The 20,902-nt window shown below is 39.3% G+C and overlaps 1 protein-coding gene across 1 annotated transcript in view; it reads right to left on the bottom strand.

Moving 5' to 3' along the window:
• LOC138175837 (2-oxoadipate dehydrogenase complex component E1-like) overlaps positions 1-2,649 on the bottom strand; it is a 68,627-nt gene extending 65,978 nt beyond the window's left edge. Inside the window, exon 1 of the mRNA XM_069106402.1 lies at positions 2,357-2,649. Within this exon, the coding sequence (XP_068962503.1) occupies positions 2,357-2,516 (160 nt within the window). The 5' untranslated portion in view covers positions 2,517-2,649. The remainder of the gene's footprint in view (positions 1-2,356) is intronic.
• Between the last annotated feature and the right edge of the window lie 18,253 nt (positions 2,650-20,902).

The raw sequence follows: 20,902 nt of genomic DNA, 5'->3' as shown, positions 1-20,902 counted from the left end.
ACTCTATGCCTGGAATTCTCTCATTCCTCATCTCTCCCTCCTGTCTTTCCTGGTTTCCTTCAAGTTTCAGCTAAAATCCTACCTTCTGAAAGAAGCTCTTCCTACTCCTCCTTAGTCTTGGTACTTTCCCTCTGAGGATTATCTTCAATTTATCTTGTATACATCTTGTTTGTACATAGTCATTTTGCCCACTGGACTGTAAACTCCATGAGGGCAGGGATTATCTTTCTCTTTCTTTGTATTTCCAGCACTTAGCAGTAACAGGTAATTAATAAAGTTGACTTTACATGTGCATATCCTATATTAACTTATCTGTGTAGGCATTGTATACTCAACCCAAGTCTGGTAGAACTCAAGCTCTTTGAGGGCAGAGACTTCTTAATTTGTTATCTCCAGTGCCCGGAAAACAGTATGAACTTTAAAATGAATACTGATTAATAAAGCTATTAGGGCAAAGCTGGAAAATTCATACATCCTATAATTCCCACTTCTATCTCACATCCTGAAAACTCTTTTTTATCTCTGTTACTAACTGGTTTTTCAGCTTTTGGTCTCAATTGCCCTATTTCCCTTTGCTCAACCACTCAACATATACATAGCTGCCAAATTAAGCTTCCTAACTTAAAAGATCCAATCAGGTTATTCCTCAACTCAAAAGATTCCACACTGCCTACCAAATAAAGACAAAAATAAATGTAAGGTGAGGCAACGTGGCTTAGGGTAGAAGATGGAAAAGCATTCCTGGAATTGGGAAGACCTGGATTTAAATTCTTCCTTCTGCTGACAACCTCTTGGTGCCCCACGTCACTCTCTATGACAATTAATTACAGACAAGTTGCCTATTTACATCAGTGGAGGGAGTTTTTAAATATACATATTGGAATAGATACTCTCTAGCATCCCTTTCTGTCCCAGATCTATGATCCTAGTAACATGGTTTACATAATATACATACATACATAAATACAAATAAATGTCTCATGCCCTTGAAGCTAAAAACTGCACTTAGACTTTTCTGACACCCTAAGGATACAGAAATCCAAAAAAAGGGGGGGGGGACAGAATTTCCAGAGCATTTTGTTACATAGAACAAATTTCTTTTGAGACCCAAATTCACTGAATCGACCTGAAATGTGGATTTGAAATATTGAAAGAAAAAATTTATATCACTTGTAATCATGAGGTTAAGTCTGAAGTTAATAATAACTAAAGTTCATATATCGTGCTTAAAGGTTTTCAAAGTGCTTTACCCATGATTTCACTTGAACCTCACTAACACCCTTTACATAGGTGCTATTATGCTCCCCATTTTACTGATGAAGAAACTGAGGCAGATTGAGGTTAAGGGACTTGCCTCAGGTGACACTGTCAGTAGGTATCTGAGGCAGAGTTGGAACCTAGTTCTTTCTGACTCCAAGTCCAAAGCTCTATTCACTATGCCACCAAATACCTTTTTACTAGGATCACAAATTTGGAGCAGGAAGGGGTGCTAGAAGTCATCTATTCCAAATCTCTCATTTTACATATAAGGAAACTGAAGTCCAGAAAATAAAGTGATTTGTCCAAAGGTCCACCAGTGATGGACCCAGGATTTAGTTACATGATGTCCTTTGACCCCAAGTTCTTGCTAAGTCGTTTTTTTCAGTCATATCCCATTCTTTCAGAGATCATCTGGGGTTTTCTTGGCAATGATATTGGAGTGGTTTGCCATTTCTTTCTCCAGCTCATTTCACAGAGGAGGAAACTGTGGCACTTGCCCAGGGTCACACAGCTAGTGTCTAAGACCACATTTGAACTCGTTTGAAGTCTTTCTTGACTCTAGTCCGTGTGCGCTACCCACTACACCACCTAGACGCCCAAATGACTCCAAACCCTTCCAAGATCAGCCCCCTTCCCGAGTTCCCATGTCATCCCAACGGCACACGTCAGCATCCATACCCTTGGAACCTCAGGGCTCCAGTTCCCCCCACCCCTAGCCCCACTTTCCCAATGCCTTGGACCCCAGGACCTTAGGAAACGGAGGTCTGTCTCTTTCTCTGGCCTTGGGGATCCCAAAGAGCTGGCCCCTAGTCCTTTTGGCTTTAGTCTCGCCTCCCTCAAGTGCTCGGTTACTTTCCCAGCTAAGGCTCCCCCACCTGCGAGACAAAGTGGGCCTGTCCGCTGCCCGCGCACCGGCCCTAGATGCCAGACCAACCTCCCCCTCTCCCCCCCGCAGCAGAGGAGGCACGGAGCCAGAGCGAGGGGTCCACAGCACACGTCCCCGGGCCTCGTTCCGCGACGCCACCGCCGCCCCACAGAGACACGACGAGCAACGAGGCGGGCGAGCCCCCGCCTCCCGGCCGCAGCCCCCAAAAACCTGCTGGGCGCGCCGGGCCTCCCCGGGGCTCCTCGTTTTCCCGTTGCTTCGGCCGGTAGCCGTAGACGCCTCGCTCAGTCTGGTAGCCGCGGCGAAGGAGCTGCTGGGGGATCCAACCGAGGTTCCGCCTCGCGACGGCGGCGGCGACTGAGTAGGCCATGGCCCCGACGCTCGCAGCCTGGCCAGGAGGAAGGAGCTAGCAGCTGCTCCGAACCCCCAGGTTAGGGAAAGCGCGGCCCATGTGCGGACCCCAGAGCCAAGAAGCTCCGACCCCACCCCCCGCCTCCGACAACGCCCCCGCGCCTGATTGGCTCACAAGAGACCGGCCCCCCGGAGAAGGCCCGCCCCGGACCCTCCCCCCAGGGGTCATCGCTCCGGGTAGAAGCTTTAGGGGAGGGAAGGAGTGGGCGGAACGTTCACAGCCCAGAATGATTGGTTACTTACAGAACAATGCAAAACAAAACCTCTGTGTAAGTCCTCCTCTCCAGCGACCAGTGAAACATGCACTTTTCACCTCTTTATTTCTCAGACCTTTCTCCCCAGCTCTCCCTACCTATTCAGCCCCAAACTAAAAGCTACAAATCTTCCCCCCATTACCCAAAGTCTGCCCTAACAGAGAGGGGAAAGACTAGTGGAAGAAGACAGGTACCGGTAGGTGAAGCAACTAGATGGTGGTGAAAAGAGGGACCGGACTTGGGAGTTTGAAAGACTTCAGACCTTAGTTTTATGCCCCGAGGCGAAAACCCTTCTTTCCTGTAGGATAAGATACCCAATTGAGAGTGTTTGTTATTCCCTCCTTAAGCCAAAACCAATGCGAGTAAGGTTAATTAATTCCCTTTCACCTCCCTGCTCTTCCCCATCCATTGTAACAGCTTTCTCTTGTCTCTTTTATGTCAGATAATTTATTCTATTTCTCTTTCTCCTCCCAATATATTCCTCACTCACTTCTTCATTTTATTTTTTAGACATCATCCCTTCATATTAAATTCATCCTGTGCCCTCTGCCTACGTATACATATATACATGCAGACATAATTATATGTATTTTTACTAACATTAGAGTTTTGTAAATGCTAGCTATTGTCTGGGGTGGGAGGATGAAGGAAGGGAATCTGAGGGATGAAAGAGGGGTAAAGACCAGAAAATGATTTTTTTTTTCCTTTTGGAAATTTAATCTGGATCATAGATCAAAAAGCCATCTCATCTAACCTTCTCCTTTTACTGCTGAAGAAACTTGAGCCTGGACAAGTTAGGATAACAGAAGGTCATACAGCTAGTAAACATCAGAGGCAATATTTGAACTCCCCATCCTGAGTTTACTGTGTTAAGATTTTACTGAGCCAGTGTCTAACCTGAGAATGATAGAACAACAGATCAGAGACAAAGTGGCAGTAATCAGGTAGTTGTTTACTTAATTAGTTTCATTATGAGGAACAGATTTCAAATTGGGAATTTTCCTGATTAGAGTTCCATCTTGCTGAAGTGAAGACAGAGATTATATACATAAATCACAAGTGGGAGGGGGCACAGGTAGGTAGATTACAAACAATGTTTTCCCAGGCTTGAGCAGTTTCCCGTGACAAACCCACAAATGGAACAATTCTGGAGTCCTAAGGAGAGAGATATTGCTTGAGTTCTTGGAGGGGTCACAGGTCCAGAGTTCTGTGATGGGAACAGGATCTACAGTCTTTGATTCACTTCACTTCAGGTAGGAAGGCAGAAGGATGCTGGTGATTGTGATCCTTGTCAAAGTTTGACTGATAATTTTAAGCTGCATTGTGAGCTCTCTCACAAGGTAGGCAATTCTGAAAAATCTAATCTATTAATATATTCATTACACAAATCCTATTGATTATTATAAAAATAATAATTCCCCTCACAACAGCCAGTGCTCTTTCTGCTGTGCCACAGATTAGGTAAATGAAAGGGAAGAAATACTGAAGAGAAGGGATCCATAAGAAAGTAAAATAAACTTTGAAGAGAAGATTATAATTGTATAGAAATGTATGGACTGTACAGTTGATTTGTGCAGGGGTGGAGAACCTGTGGCCTTCTAGGTGCTCAAGTGCAGCCCTTTGACTGAATCCAAAGTTCACAGAACAAATCCCTTTCATAAAAAGATATGTTGTGCAAAACTTGGACTCAGTCAAAAGGCCACATCCGAGGACCTAGAAGGCTATGTGTGGTCTGGAGGTTGCAGGTTCCCCACCCCTGATCTAGGACAATGTATCTTAAACCTATTCAATAAAGGAGATATCAGTGAACTTGCCAGTTGAAACAGGAGGACCCATTTCTTCCCATTGCTCTGTCACTCAGGCAACCATCATTTAAATCGTATTCCCCCATGCCCACCCCTACCCCACACTCCAAAATATATTTTGTATTCACACGACAGCCTTCTTCTGATACTTTCCATTGCTCAAAAAAAAGTATACCTTTTAAACACCACCAAGTATGGTAATCTACTCTTTTGGGATGTCAACTGAACAGAACCAGCCTCTAATCTATGGATGGTCAGAGCCAAACGGAGCAGGCTAGAGACAGGAGAGTCAGGAATCAAACAAATTTAATGTAAAAATGAGGGAAATGGCTTTCAAACAAGAAGGGAATCTAGACACATATACCAATGGTTATACAGTGAGCCATAACCCTAACAATGAGGGGTAACTTTTTAAGACAAGATTTCATCAACAAAAGGAATTGGGGATCTTTGTATGAAGAACCCAGAGTTCCCTAAGATATCGTTCCCATTGTTTCATCTTTTGGATCTGTTAAGCCACTGAAGTCATGAAATCACAGAATTTTAGCACTGGAAGGAACTGGTATTTCCTGAAATGAACTACTTCCCACATCTTTACACTCTGACGCTGTGGTGAATTGCCCTTGTTTCAAATATAAATGATACTTTTTGACTAGTTATGTGTGGTTCTTCGTAGATATTTTGAACAGTTGTAGTAGTTAATTGTTAACTGGATAACAAGAAATACTTTCTGTCTTCTCCAGAACAAATCCAACTGAATAATAGATCAAGTGAGGACTCAATAATTAAGGTGAGGGGGTAGAGATAGTTAGGAAAGGGAAAAAAAATCACAAAAGGACTTGAATGTCAGGTGAAGGAATCTGAGCTTTATTTGATAAAGAAAAGGAAGCCATTGGAGTTTTGAGTAGGACACTTAACAGAATTGTGATTTAGGAAGGTAAATATGATGACGGTGGATAGAGCAGTTTAGAAGATGAATGTTTTGAAGTTGGGATTAGACCAATTAATAATAATAATAATATCATTTATATAAGCACCTACTATCTGTAAGGCATTTTGCTAAGTGCTTTACAAACATTTCCTCATTTGATTCTCACAACAATTCTGGAAAGTAGGTGTTGTTATTATCCCCATTTTACAGCTGAGGAAAATGAGGCAAGCAGTGGTTAAATGACTTGCCAATCATAACATGGCTGGTAAGTCTCTGAGGTTGGATTTGAACTTAGATTTTCCTGACTCCAGGCCCAGTGCTCTATCCACTGAGTCACCTGGCCTGCTGGAAAGTGATTGTAATATTTCATGTAAAAGAAAACCATGGATGAAGTGGAAGAGATTCTGAGGCAGTAAAATCAAAGGTGGGGAAATAGTGGGAGAGGACAGAAGACTGAGATTGGATTTGGGAAGCATTTGAATGTGTGCTTCTGGATCGAGGGAGAGGAACAGGAAAGGAAGATAAAGATTTTTACTTGCCCTAAGAAGGGACAGTTAGCTCACTAATTATTTTGCCCATTGCCCACTAAAATCCAAATGCCTTATCTTGTGCTAACATTGAGATACTGCTCAGTTGAGCCCATAAAGTCTGAAGTAACATTGTTTCTCCTATACTGTACTCAACATGCAGGTGAATCTGGTTCAGTACTGAAGAACCTGCCTTTAGTGATAAAGGACTCCCGTTTTCTAACACTAAGTTTCAAATAGTCCTATGCTACTTTCAAAAAAGTAAAATACTCCTGGACTTGTTAGGGGAGAAGGGAAGAGGGAGAATATTCTGTCTTTAATGCAGAAAATAAACCTCAGAAACATAGTACCTGTTTTTTGCATATGGTAGACATTCTTTCATTCATTTAATAACCAGTTATTAATCACCTGTTATTTGCAAGGCACTGTTCTACATAATAGTATCCCAGTAAAAGGTGTAAGAAGCACTGTCCCAACCTGTACTCATCCTGGCAGGTCAAGTCCTCAGCTGGTTACTCTGCTGTAGCTCTTGATTACTCTAGGGTTATCCTGAGGGCTTGGGGGCTTTTCTCGTATGCTTATTCATGATTCCCTATCTGATGTGTTCCTCTCATTATTAATCATCAGTTTCTATATCCCCAATTTCATTTAACAAATTATCATCAATTATCCTTCACAAAGATCTATATCCTGAAGGAAGGAACTTGGAGCACACCCTTCGAAACACACACACACACACACACACACACACACACACACACTGTCAGGTTCCTGGGGTAAGAAGATTCAAACTTAAAGTGATTGTTACAAAACATCCATTCAACAAGTTCACTTCTGGGTATGGCACAGCTAATGGACACATCATTCCATTTCTTTCAGGACACAGAATCTTAGCTGCTGAGAACATTTACTGTGGGGCTGGGTCTAGCAAGTAGCTGCTCAGAGCTCTCTCTTCCCCAGACTGTTGCTACTAGCTCTGACTGCTGAGGGGACAATGGATGGCTCTTCCTACCTTTCCAAGCTGACAAGTTTATATCTTGGTTCATTTCATCTCCAGTACATTCACTTAATATCAGGAAAGAACAAACCAAACAGAGAGATTGAAGACACAGAGAGACACCATGCATTCATGGACGCATGAATATTCTTAAAAGATATGAAACAAGAGTCAAAAAGTGTTGTTATAAATTTACAAATGAAAATATTTTTTAAAAAATTTAAAAAACAAAATTGTAAAGTATTTTTAAAAATTAAAAAAAAATTGGAAAATGAGTTAGGAAGAAAATATTGGAAAAGGATGGAGCAGCTTGGAATAGGAGGTACAAAGCCTTGTTCAAGCAATGAACTACCTGAAAATAAGAATAAACCAAATAGAGGTTAATGACTTCATAAGACAATAAGAAATATTAAAACAAAATCTAAAAACTGAAAAAATAGTAGAAAGTGTATTTCAACAAAAACAATTACCTGCAAATCAAATTGAGAAGAGATAATTTAAGAATCATTGGACTACTTGAATGTCATGACAAAAAAAAAAAAAAGCCTAGATTTCAAGAAATAAAAGAAACAAAGAATCCACTGGTTACCTCCTGAAAGAAATCCTAAAATGAAAACTCCTAGGATCATTATAGTCAAGAGCCTTTATAGTTAGAGATTGAATCTCAAAGGGGGTAAAAAAACAAAAACATACAACAAGCAACCTGCTTGGAAAAAAAAAAAAACTCAAGTACAGAGGAGTCAAAGGAAGGATCACACAAGTAACCTGTATTACAAAGCTCATTTGCATAAGACTCTTCTCATTGATGAAGACTGATTATTCAATACCTGCATGAGGGGTGGAAGTGGTGACAGCCTGGGAGAAGAGAAATTTTGGGGCTTTGGACTTCAGAGGGAGGAAAATGGATGGAGAGAGGGTAAAATAAGAATTTATAGTAAGCCTACTGTGTGCATAGGCACTGTGCTAAGAGTTTCACAAATATCATGTCACTTGATCCTGACAGCAACCTTGGGATGTTGGTGTGATAGTAATGGCAATTAAAGATTCCCCTGTATTGGCTTGGTTTTCAAATTGATTGTATTAAAACCCAGAGTTTGTTAATCCCACCTGTGGGATAGGCTTGTTGATGTGAAAAGAGAGTCCTGAAGTGGGAGGAGCTGGTGATGTAGATTTGGAGAGACACTAGAGAGAGGCGGAAGATTTTTTTTTTTTGGAAGCAGCACCTCGTGGAGAGAGAGACTAAGGGAATTGCTGGTGGCCGCTTTGAATTGCCCTGGACTTTTGAGACCTGCCCCCTGAGCTGCCAAGGACTGAGGAGACATGGCTGTTTTGCTGGTACTTTGTCTGTCTGTTTTGATGTTATTTTGCCAGATTTGTCCACTGGTGAAAGACTGTCCTGTTGAAGAAGTCCTGGAACCTGGCATTTGGTTAAGAAGGCCTGAGACTGTCCTGCAGACAGAGAGTGAATACTGTCCACTGGTGAGGGACAGTACTGTTGTTGCAGGGGTCTGGAGACTGTCCGGCAGACAGAATGAATACTGTCCACTGGTGAAGGACAGTGCTGTTGTTGCAGGGGTCTGGGAGCCTTTCTGTTGGTTCAGAAGCCCTGAAGAAGGATTTTCTTGTTGTATGTTTACAGAAATCCTGGGAGAGGGCTTTGCTAATGTGTTCAGGGGTTCTAGGACTGTTCTACAGACAGAGGATAAATTCATGAAGGGACTGGCAATGTATCTTATGGCCTTGCTAAGCCTTGTCTCCCCAGGAACTAAGATTGCTGAGAACTTGCCTCGTGTCAAGATGAAGAAAAGACCTCCATTTGGGTATTAAGTGCTGTGTTTAAACTTGATGTAACTCTGGGGTAGATTCAATTGTGATCCTAGGGGTGGGGAACTTTTGACCTTATTGTGCTCTGTGATTGACAAATGAAGGTACTTTATCTATGTTTGGAAAATAATCTCCATTTGAGAAGAGGGGTTTTGTGGTGGACCAAAAGAAGGTATAGCCTAGGGGTGGAGTAGTATTTAGAACAGGGACTTTGTAATTGATTGAATGATTGGAAAGTCCTGGGGTGGGGTAGTCCTTGGAGATTATTTAATCACACTTAGCAAATGCTGTATTTTGAATGATGTCATGTTTTGATCTTCTCTGTTCTTGGTTTGTCACTGAATAAAATGGAGAGCACCTATGCTGGTATTTTGAACCTGGGAAGTTGCCTTTCCTTGGCATTATATTACAGTTGGTGCTATTATTATCCATTTTACAGCTGAGGTAACCCAGGCAACTAATAAGTATTTGACTCTGGATTTGAACTCTGGTCTTCCTGACTCCAGGCCCAGTGTTCTATTCACTTTATCATTTAGATTCCTCTAGCCACTTAGCTGTTAGAGAAAATTTTGATGATACAATATTGTGTCATGTAACTGTATATTATTGTAAACACATATTCCTGCTGATGCCTACTGGACTTGCCAACAATGTACAACAGGTTTACCTGCCAACATTTACCTGTTAAGCCCTATATACCTGACCACTGATCAGTTATAATTTGCATTTTGTATATTTTTCTGGAAAATAATGTAACCACTACAACTTTAACTTTGTTACATAACAGATGAAACATATATGAATGGTTTTTCAGAATTTTCTTATCTTTTCTTCTTTCCTCATGCCTCTACCATCCCCTTATTTTTATTTACCACTTCCCAATTACACCTGAGGCTATTATTGTCCCTCCAATGTTCCAGCACCCCCCAGGGGGCAGTATGATCCACTTTGGGAACCTCTAGTAGTATATATATTTTCATATTTATACTTTCTGTCTCTGATTTCTGTTTGCTATTGGTTTGGATAAATGAGTTTATTTGTTATTTAATGTAGTCTTTTTGTAGTAGTCTTTGTGTAATTGGGATTTGGTGGGGAGTCAAACTTGAAGCACTCCTTCCTAATAAGGGATAGTGAGCAGGAGCATAGCTTAAACCTAAAAATTATTTCCTCTAAAGTAATAATATTCAGGAATGGCTGGATAAATATAGTTCTTGCCTAGAATTACCTCTTTCTAAGGAGAATAGAGTAGCAGCCCTCTGGCCCAATCTCCTCTTCCCCTCCTTGCAGGAATCAACATCTGTGCTGGAAAAAAAGTGGGCAGAGACTCTAGAGATACCTGCTTATTACTCCATACAAATGATACCTAGACAGGCTATTGGACACACATAGTCTGCAGGGTTAAACTACATCACACATTTCCTCAATATAACATTTACTAGTTGCCACTATAAAGGAGCCCAGAGTTTATAATACAGCATTCCAAAAGGCAAGGGATACAAGTTTATAGCAAAACAAAACAAACAACCAAAAAACAAAAAAAAATTTACTTAGAAAAATTAAATATAATGGAGGGGGGGAATGAAATAGAGGACTTCCAAGAATACCTGATGAAAAGACTAGGACTGCATAGAAACACTAAAGGGTAAAACATAGGAGACAAGAGAAAGATAAAAAGATAACAAAGAGTAACCAATTACAAAGGATAAACTGTTTACATTCCAATATAGCTATATAGTCCCCTCAGAACTCTGTCATCATCAGGGGTACTGGAGGGAGTCTAAATAGACAGAGGACCTAGGAGTGGTTCTGTCTTGATGAACTTAAAAGAAGAATGGAAAGGGAGGAGAAAAGGAATACACTAGGAAGCAAAATGGAGAAGAAAGAGAAAACTCTCACATAATCAGTTGTTGTTTGTCCTTCATTAAAAGATGATCATGACATCATGAAGATGATGCCATGACTTGCAAGTGAATTGGATTTAAGTGGGGGAGGGGGAAGTGCTGTGCAAAGTCTCCATCCTTGATTTCTCCTCTAGAATCATCAGGGTCTAGTGGCAAGATAAAGATCAGGACAACAGGAGATGGCTTATACTAACAAGAAACAAGGGGGGTGTTGAGAGTATGTGACATTTAACCTGAACTGGTATAAGGAGGGAAGAGCACACAAAAACACATTTTGGTAGAGAAATATATTTTACTCAAAAAGGAGATAGAAGGGTGGCCAGGTGGCTCAGTGATTAAGAGCACCGGCTCCAGTGTCGGGATGACCTGGGTTTCAAATCTGAGCTTAGATACTTAGCACCACACCCAGAAATAACTGGCTGTGTAACCTTGAGCAAGTTACTTAATCCCGATTGCTTAAAAAAAAAAAAGGAGATAGAAGGGAAAGGAGATATGGGGAGCAGGGGATAAAAAGGAGGACAGTTAAGAAAGGGATTAATATTAAGCAAAACAAACTCCAACTAAAGGTGCATAAAATATTTGTAGTTCTTTTAGAAGTGGCAAAAAATTGGAAACTGAGAGGTGGCCCACAAATTGAGGAATGCCTGAAAAAATTAAGGGATGGAATATTATTGTTTTGTAAAAAAAAAAATGATAAAGGAGCTGGTTTCAGAGAAACCTGGGAAGATTTATATGAACTGATGCAGAAATTAACAGAACCAGAACAATTTATACCATGACAATATTGCAAAGAAAAGCAACTCTGAATGAAATTAGGAACTCTGATCAGGGTAATGACCAACTACATTCCAAACGACTGATGATGGAAGGTATTACCCAATTTCTTACAGAGGAGAACTCAAAGTACAGAATGAAGCATAATTTTTTTAGTGGTCATGTCAATGTAGGAAATTATTTTGCTCGACTCTTCATGCTTATAACAGGGATTTTGTTTTTCAATTATTGGAGAGGAAATGGGAGAGATAAAAAAGTAGATTTTGACTGATTAAAAAAATAACACATAATTAAAAAAAAAGAAAATGAAAATTACTGTAGTGATTACCTTAAAGGTTTACTGTGAGACACAGATGAAATAATGTGTCTAAAGCACTTGGCAAACTTTAAGGTGCTATATAAATTTCACTCTTTTTTAAGTTCTCTATAAATGGCAGTTACTGCTGCCATTCAGAAAAGGGCAAGCAGGATACCGAAAGGCTGGGAAGAAACGGCTTAGATGTTTATCCTGGGGCAGAGAAGAATGGACTGGATGATGATAACTGTTTCAATATTTTAAAAGACTGCAATAAGGATGAATTATTAGTTTAGAGAAGTTACAGAAGTAAATTTAGGTTTCATAAAAGGAAAAATTTCCTAGCAATTCAAATTTTTACAAAATGGAATAGACTACTTTGGAAGATAGTGTTTCCCCTCATTGGAGGGGATAGATGAATACTTGGTTGCATATGTTGTATGAAAATTCCAGTTCAAGGGGTGGCCAGGTGGCTCAGCAAGTAAGAGCACCAGCCCCAGTGTCGGAATGACCTGGGGATCAAATCTGGGCTCAGATACTTAGCACCACACCCAGAAATAACTGGCTGTGTAACCTTGAGTAAGTTACTTACCCCCGATTGCTTAAAAAAAAAAAGAAAGAAAATTCCAGTTCAGTATAAGTTAGACTATGTGGCCCATGAGACCCCTTTTGACTTTAAAATTTTGTGATTTCTTTCTTTTTGAGGGGTCTATTATAATTTTTCTATATCATAAAGGGACATTAGAATTTCCTACTGTCATTGATATATTTTGACTATTTCTTTTTGCAAGACCATGAAGTTTTGCTTTACTAATTTTGCTGCTGAACAATGAAGTACATATATTTTTAAGATTGAAATAGTCTCATTTTGAGAGAACTTTTTAAGGTATTATAATGTCCTTGTTTATCTCTTATGCCTTCTTGATTGAATGCAACTTTGTCTAATATTATTAGTACCATACCTACTTTTGACAGTAGCTTGGTAAATTTTTGACTTTCATTTTTAATATATTAAATTTTAGATTTTTCAGGATTAAAGGGTTGTTTTCTTTCCTGTTGTAAGCAGCATATTGGCTTTTCTGTTTTAGTCAATAACTTGTTTTCATTTTGTTGGGGAATTTAAGTCTACTTATATTTAATATTGCCATACTTACTCATTCATTCAACAATCTTTTGCTAAATGCCCTCAATTTGCAGGTACTTTCCTAGGCCGTAGGGGATAAAAAGATGAAAAGAAAAGAAGTCCTACTTTTGGGAGCATATATCTTATTGGGCAGAAATAACATGTACATAGATAAATACATTCAATATATATGCTAAATAAATACCAGGTAATTTGGGGGGTGAGCACTAATAACTGGTATAATCCTTTAAGATCCCTTAGTAGATAGTACTAAGGATTGGTATCACTCTAGTTACTTCCTTAGAATATTTCAATAGAATATTCTATTGAAGTGAAGAGAGACTGGAAGCATGAAGGCCAATTAGGAAGCTATTGCCATAGACCAGGTAAGAGCTGTGAAGACCTGAACTATGGCGGTAGCTATGGGAGCTGAGAGAAGGGTGGATGGAAGGACACATAGGAGATGTAGACATAGAATCAATAAGACTTGGCAGCTGATTCTATGTGTTGGGTGAAAGAGAGGTAGGAGCAAAGGATGACTCCAGGATTGTGGCCCTCTGTGACTCAAAGGATGAAGATCTCTCAACAGAATTAGGGAAGGTTAGGAGAGACACCCATTTTGGAGTTCTGTTTCAGACATGTTAGGCTCAAGATGACTAATAGAACATCCAGTTTCAAACTTCTAGTAGGCAGTTGGTGACGAAGAACTGGAGTTCAGTAGAGAAACTAAGTTTGAAACAACCAAAGAGGAGCAGTGGAACAAAATCCTTCAGAGAGGTAGAGAAAGGATCAAGAAAATGCCAATGGATGTGGCAATTAAGAGATGACAAACCACATTTCTCTTCATGCTGTACTCTAGACTTCCTTTACCAGAGGTGGAAACCTGTACCTCGAGGCCAAATGTGACCTTCTAGGTCCTCAAATGAGGCCCTTTGACTGAATCCAAACTTCACAGAACAACTCCCCTTAATAAAAGGATTTTTTCTGTAAAACTTGAACTCAGTCAAAAGAACCCGGGACCTACAGGGCCACGTGTGGCCTCAGGCTCCCCACTACTGTCCTTTACCATGCCCCTGCTCTTTATCCTCAAGCCTCATTCTACTACCACTGTAATTCATACTTTGGAAATACCTGTGGCCCCTAAGGCAGTCTTCTCTGAATGAGTGGCTCTTCCCAGAAACTTCTTTTAAGAAGGGTGCCCAGGTCAGACATTCCTCTTCAAGCTGACTAGAGCCTTTCCCTATTCATGCCAAGCCAGGTATCTTTGTCTACTTTCCCTATTACTCCCCCCTCCCCCCAAACACACCTTTCCTTTTATGCATTGTCTTCTGCTACAGGACAGGTCAGGGACTTTGAGGTCAGGGACACTATCTTTGTATTTGTATTTATACTACTTGAAATTAGCATAATACTAAGTACTTAATGAATACTTGTTAACTGAGAAAGAAAGTACAAGAACCAGAAATTAGGGACTGGACTTGGTGGATTTCATGCTGGCCACTGAGTCAGAGAGACTTGAGTTAAAATCCTTCCTCTGGGGGCAGCTAGGTGGCCCAGAGAATAGAGCACTGGCTCTGGAGTCAGGAGGACCTGAGTTCAAATCCGACCTCAGACATATAACACGAAAACTAGCCATGTGACCTTGGGCAAGTCACAACTCCAACTGCCCTCCAAAAAGCAAAATAAAATAAAATAAAATCCTCCCTCTGACACACAATGACCTTGACTGAGCAAGTTGCCCAACCTTTTTCAGTCTCAGTTTCCTCATACGGAAAATGGGGATGATATAGCACCTACTTCAGAAGTTATTGTGAAGATAAAACAATATGTCATATTTAAAGTCCTTAGCAAACCTTAAGGTATATAAATGATAGCTATTATAACTCTGGAGTACCTTCATTTGAGTGATGTGGTTAGAAATCAGATTGCAGAGGGCCAAAGAATAAGAGTACATATTTTCCTGGGAATTTGCCTACAAAAAAGTGTAGTGATATAGCATGAAGCAATAGGGAGTCACTAAAGCAGTTATCATAGAGAACTAATTGGGGTCACTGAGATTCCTTGTCTCTGGGACAAATGAGGAATATTCCTTTGGTTGGAAGTGCCTCCTCTCAGGTATCAGGGAGAGAAAGGACCCAGTACAGTGTGAGAACACTAGATTTATTGTCAAAGAAAGTGGATTTGAATTCTGGCTTTGCTACTTATAATTACCCATGTAATTCTAGGTAAATCACCTTTCTAAGTCTTAAATTCCTGATAGATAAAATGAAGAAGGGCAGCTAGGTGATGGAGCTAGGATAGATGCCAGGCCTAGAATTAGGGAGACTCATCTTCCTGAGTTTCAATCTGGCTTCAGACATTTATTTGCTATCTGGCCCTGGCTTAGTCATATAATCATGCTTGCCTCAGTTTCCTAATTGGTAAAATGAACTGGAGAAGGAAATGGCAAATCACTCCAGAATCTTTGCCAAGAAAACCTTTCCACAAGGGGTCACAAAAAGTCAGACACAACTGAAAACTATTGAACAACAAAAACAATACAATAAAGAGGTTGGTCTAGATAATTTCCCTAAATTTATGATGCCCAAATTTGTATATTTTCCATCATTTACAATAATATTGTTACAAATACCTTCTGCGGCACAGCTCCTGTCACTTCTAGTTCTAAAATCCTGTGTTCTTTTTTTTATGTGTATTCTTATGGCAAGATTTGTATAGTCACTGAATCTGAGTCTCCAGGCATAATTCCCCATTCTGGTCTTAAATCACTAGAATCATGAGGCAGGTGGGAACAGATCTTTTGTCTAATAGAGAAAACTCCTGGATATCCCCCCTTGATGATGAAGACCATGTCCAAGGATAAAATTACTTTTGATGTGACATAGAGGATTTGGAGGTCTTGCCTGGCTAAAATACACCTGTTTGATAAGTTCCACCTGGGACCTCTGCTGGGACTTAGGAGGAACTGCAGAAGGAGACATTACACAGAGAGCAAAAAACTGACCCCCACTGTGAGCAAAAGTATTTTGAAAAATGAACTAACCAATTAGGAGTGACTCAACTCTGGAGAGCAGCAGCTATGCAATAGAAGACAAGCAGACCCAAAGACAGGAGTCAGCAGCCAAGAGCTCCTTCTTGTTTCACATCACTAAGCTTTCTTTTGCCCTTGTCTCCTCCTCCTCTTGACTCATGTATAGTGTTGTCTGACTTCTTCCCTTGCCAAAGCAAATTTGTCTACATGAGCAAGTGATCCCATTCTGTCTTCTTCTCAAGGAGATTTCCCCCTCTATCAACTAGACTTATTTTCTTTTTTTAAACAGTATTTTATTTTCCCCATTTACATGTAAAGATGATTTTTAGCATTCATTTAAAAAAAATTTTTGTTTCAAATTTTCTCTCTCTCTCACACACTCCTCCTTTGAGACACTAAGCAATTTAATACAGCGTATGCATGTTCAATCATGTAGAACATATCATTGTCTTAGTCATTCAGCTATACTTTCTCACTAAACTTTATCATTTCCCTGTCTACTGGATACTTTCCTGATGCCTATAAACACACCCATGTCTCCCCATTCTCAAAATAGCTTCATTTGCTCTACCTGTCCCCATTAGCTATTGTCCTTTCATAGCTAAACTCCTTGAGAAGGCCAATTATAATCAGGACCTCCTCAGCTTCCTTTCCTCTCAATTCTCTGCAGTCTGGCTTTCAACCTCATCATTTGACAAAAACAGCTCTTTCCAAAGTTACCAGTGCTCTCTTAATTGACAAATCTAATAGCCTTTTTTTCAATCCTTGGTCTGTCTTTAGCCTTTGCCACTTGTAGATCACCCTCTTTTCCTCCATAGTTTCTTTTCTCTAGGTTAAGCCACCACTCACTCGTGGCTCTTCATCTAGACTGTCTCCACTAATGATGGGTGTCCCATAAGCCTCTACCCTGAGCCCTCTTCTCCTCCTATGCTATTTCCTTTGGTGATGTCATCAGTTCTCATGGATTCAGTTATCACAAACTATAGAGTGTTGGACCTGGAGTAAGGAAGCCTTTGGTTCAAATCTAGCCTGAAACACTTGCTACTTTGGGGATCCTGGGCAAGTCACTTAAACTTACCTGCCTCAGTTTTCTCAACTGTTAAATGGGAATAATAATAACATGAATAATAATAATTATAATTCCTACCTGCCAGGGTTGTTGAGAGGATCAAAGGAAATATTTATTAAGTGCTTAGTTAAGCATTGTGCCTGGCACACAGCAGGAACTTAATAAATGTTAATTGATTGATTGCTAGGGGTTTGTGGGGTGTCCTAGTCTCTCAGTCTCTAATCTCCACTTTGACTTAGTGTTGCTTAGCTTGGGTATAAACTGGCACTGCCACCCTACTCTAGAGACCACAAAAATCTTTCCTTTTGTGATTCTTTTTGTTTAAATGTAATATCCTTTTTTTTTAAAATAAAAGCCTGGAATAGAATTTATAATGAAAAAAAGAAGGGGTAGCAATCATGATCTCAGACAAGCTTAAAGCCAAAATAGATCTAATCAAAAAAAGAAAAAGAGGGAAACTACACTATGTGTCAGGAATTTTATTCAATTTGTTTCAGACCATTTAAAATAACTAGATAGCATGAAATGTCTGAGAGCATACCTGCCAAAACAGACACAGGAACTATATGAACATAAACATAAGACACTTTTTATACAAATGAAGTCAGATCTAGAAATTGAAGTAATATTTATTATTCATGGGCAGGTAAAGCAAATATAATAAAAAATGACAATTCTGCCTAACTAATCTATTTATTCAATGCCATCTTAATTAAATTACTAAAAAAAAGTATCTGTTAGAAAGAAAAGAGTAACAAAGTTCACTTGGGAGAACAAAAGGTCAGGAACGTCAAAGAAACCAGGGGAAAAAAAAAGATGTAAAGGATGCAGATTCAGCAGTGTCAGATCTTAAACTATATTATAAGGTGAGAGCATTGTTGAAGTGTAAAATGGATAATTTTGATTATTTTAAATTAAAATTTTCTTGTATAAATAAAATCTATGCAGCCAAGACTAGAAGGAATACAAAATTGGGGAGGGGGAACTTTCACAGACAATCTGTCAGATAGTATATGATAGGGTGTAATTGTTGTGGTGTAGGAAATGATGAGCTGGTTGATTTTAGAAAAACATGGAAAGATTTGGACTTATGAAGGAAGATGCTATCCACCTTCAGAGAAACAGATGATGGGTGGAAATTAGCATAGTATAGTTTTAAATATATGTGTATGAGTATATATGTGTATGTTTATAGATATCAATGTATATTTGTGTGTGTGTGTGTGTGTGTGGGTGTGTGTGTGTGTTTGTAACTGTAGCCTTCTTTACAGAAGGGCTGGAAGGAGGAAAAATAAAGTACAAAGTGCACAGCCTCTAGGAAAAGTAGAAGAAAGCAAAGAAAAGCTGGGAAGCTTTGAAAACAATGTGTAGTATTTATTATACAGGTTTTCTTGAAATAGAAATTTATTGTTTTATACTGAATCCTTTCTTATGTTGTACTGTGTAGGTGGCAATGTTTTTTTTTCTTTTCTAATTTTATATCTAAGTTTAAAATAAAATGTAAAGTTACAAAAAACATTAGTTTCAAAAAAAGGAAGTTATTATAATCGTCCAGGTATGTTGTTTTTTTAAGCAATCGGGGTTAAGTAACTTGCTCAAGGTTACATGGCCAGTTATTTCTGGGTGTGGCTGAGTGTCTGAGCCCAGGATTCAATCTCCAGGTCATCCCAACACTGGAGTTGGTGCTCTTACTCGCTGAGCCACCTGGCTGCCCCCCAGGTACGTTTTTAAAAATTTTATCAATCATCTTCATTGATAAAATTATACAGTACACATTCCAAATACACACTTCAAGCTTCTGGATTACAAAAAAAAATGTATATGTGATGAAAATTTATTACACAAAATGAAACTCTGCAAAACCCTAAAATTAAATCTCAAAAAAACACTATCTATGATGGGCAAGAAGAGCTAAATTAAATAGCAACTTTATTTAAAAAAATACTCATAAAGCATTTTTTTAATACTAGCTGCCTCAAGATTGCCACATACTAAATCTTAACAGTGTAGCTTTTTTTATTTTATTAAGTTAAATAAGATAAAATAAAAATTATTTGGAGAAATATGCCACCAAGTCAAGTACTTCTTTGTTTTTTGTTTTGCTTTTTTGAGGGGGGAAGGAAGGGCAATTGGGGTTAAGTGACTTGCCCAAGGTCACATGGCTAGTAAATGTTAAATGGCTGAGGCCGGATTTGAGCTAAGGTCCTCCTGACCCCAAGGCCGGTTGATCTATTCACGGTGCCACCTAGCTGCCCCATTGTTCAGATATGTTGATGGGGAAAAAAGTATAAAAAAAAAGGGGGGGGGATAATATAGAAATGCAAAAAAAAAAAATCTAAAGTTGCTAATGATCTCTTAATTGACAAAACAGATGACCATTTCTCAGTCATCATTCTTTTTATCCACTCTGCAGGTTTTGACACTCCTGATCACCCTCTTCTCATTGAAACTCTCTTCTCTCTAGGTTTTCATGACAATCCTCTTTCATGGTTTTCCTGCTTACTCTATGACAGATCCTTCTCATTCTTCTTAGTTGTAGCTTCTAGATAATATTCACTAACCATTGTTGTCCCTTAGGCTCTGTCCTGGCCCTATCCTCTTTTCCCTCTATATTATTTCACTTGGTGATCTCTTCAACTCTTATCATCTCTATGTTGCTACTTCTCAGACCTATTTATCCAGGCCTAATTTATCTGCTCACTTTCAGTCTTGCCATCAACTGCCTATTGGATAACTTTAACTGTTTGTATCATAGACAGTTGAACCCCAACTCATCTCTTCTCTCAAACTACCCCCCCTTACTAACTTCCCTGTTACTGTTGGGGGCACCACTATCCTTAGGCTTATAATTTAAGTGTCATCCTAGACTCCTTACTTTTCTTCATCCCATATTTAAACAATTGCCAAGGCAAGTTGACTTTACCTTCATAACATTGCTCACATATGCCCACTTCTCTCCTCTGATAAAGGTACCACAGTAGTATAAGTCCTTTCACCTCAGGATTGGAATATTGAAATAATAGACTGCAGGTTTGTCTTCCTGTTACAAGTCTCTCCTCAGTTCAGTCCATCTTCCCACTCAGCTGCCAAAGAGATCTTCCTAAAGTTTAATTCTGACCATGTCATCTGTCTATTCAATAAACTCTAGAGACTCCTTATTTTCTCCAAGGATCAAATATAAAATATTCCATTTGGTATTCAAAGTCCTTCAGTACCAGTCCCCTCCTCCATCTTTCTAATCTTCTCACACCTTGTATCTCACTAACATACTCTGTGATCAACTCACTGTTCCTAACTCAAGGCATTTAATCTGTATACACCAAGTATTTTCACTGGCTATGAACATTTTATTTTCTGTGGCATTTCCTTTTTCCTCCACTTTACAAGTAATTAGAAAAAATACTATTAAGATAGTTTTCAACATTCACTTTTATAAGATTTTGAGTTCCAATTTTTTTTTCTCCTTCCCCTGCCAAAATGGCATGCAATCTGATACAGGCTATATACGTACAATCATAATAAACATATTTCCACATTAGTCATGCTGTGAAAGAAGAATCTGAACAAAAGGGAAAAAACATGAGAACGAAAACAAAGAGAGTATACATTTGTATACAATTGTATACAAAAAACAAATAGTATGCATTGATCTGCATTCAGACTCCATAGTTCTTTCTCTGGAGGTGGAGAACATGTTCCATCATGAGTCTTTTGGAATTATCTTAGATCATTGTATTGCTGAGAAGAGCTAAATCTATCAAAGTTGATCACCACCTATGTTGTTATTACTGTGTACAATGTTCTCCTGGTTCTA

This window comes from Petaurus breviceps, unplaced genomic scaffold (assembly GCF_028583685.1).
Source record: "Petaurus breviceps papuanus isolate PSGF00001 unplaced genomic scaffold, PetGlider_PUasm1.0 79, whole genome shotgun sequence".
NCBI classification, from domain to species: domain Eukaryota; kingdom Metazoa; phylum Chordata; class Mammalia; order Diprotodontia; family Petauridae; genus Petaurus; species Petaurus breviceps.
The sequence above is the reverse complement of the archived record's forward strand: the minus strand, read 5'-3'. Positions and strand labels throughout refer to the sequence as shown.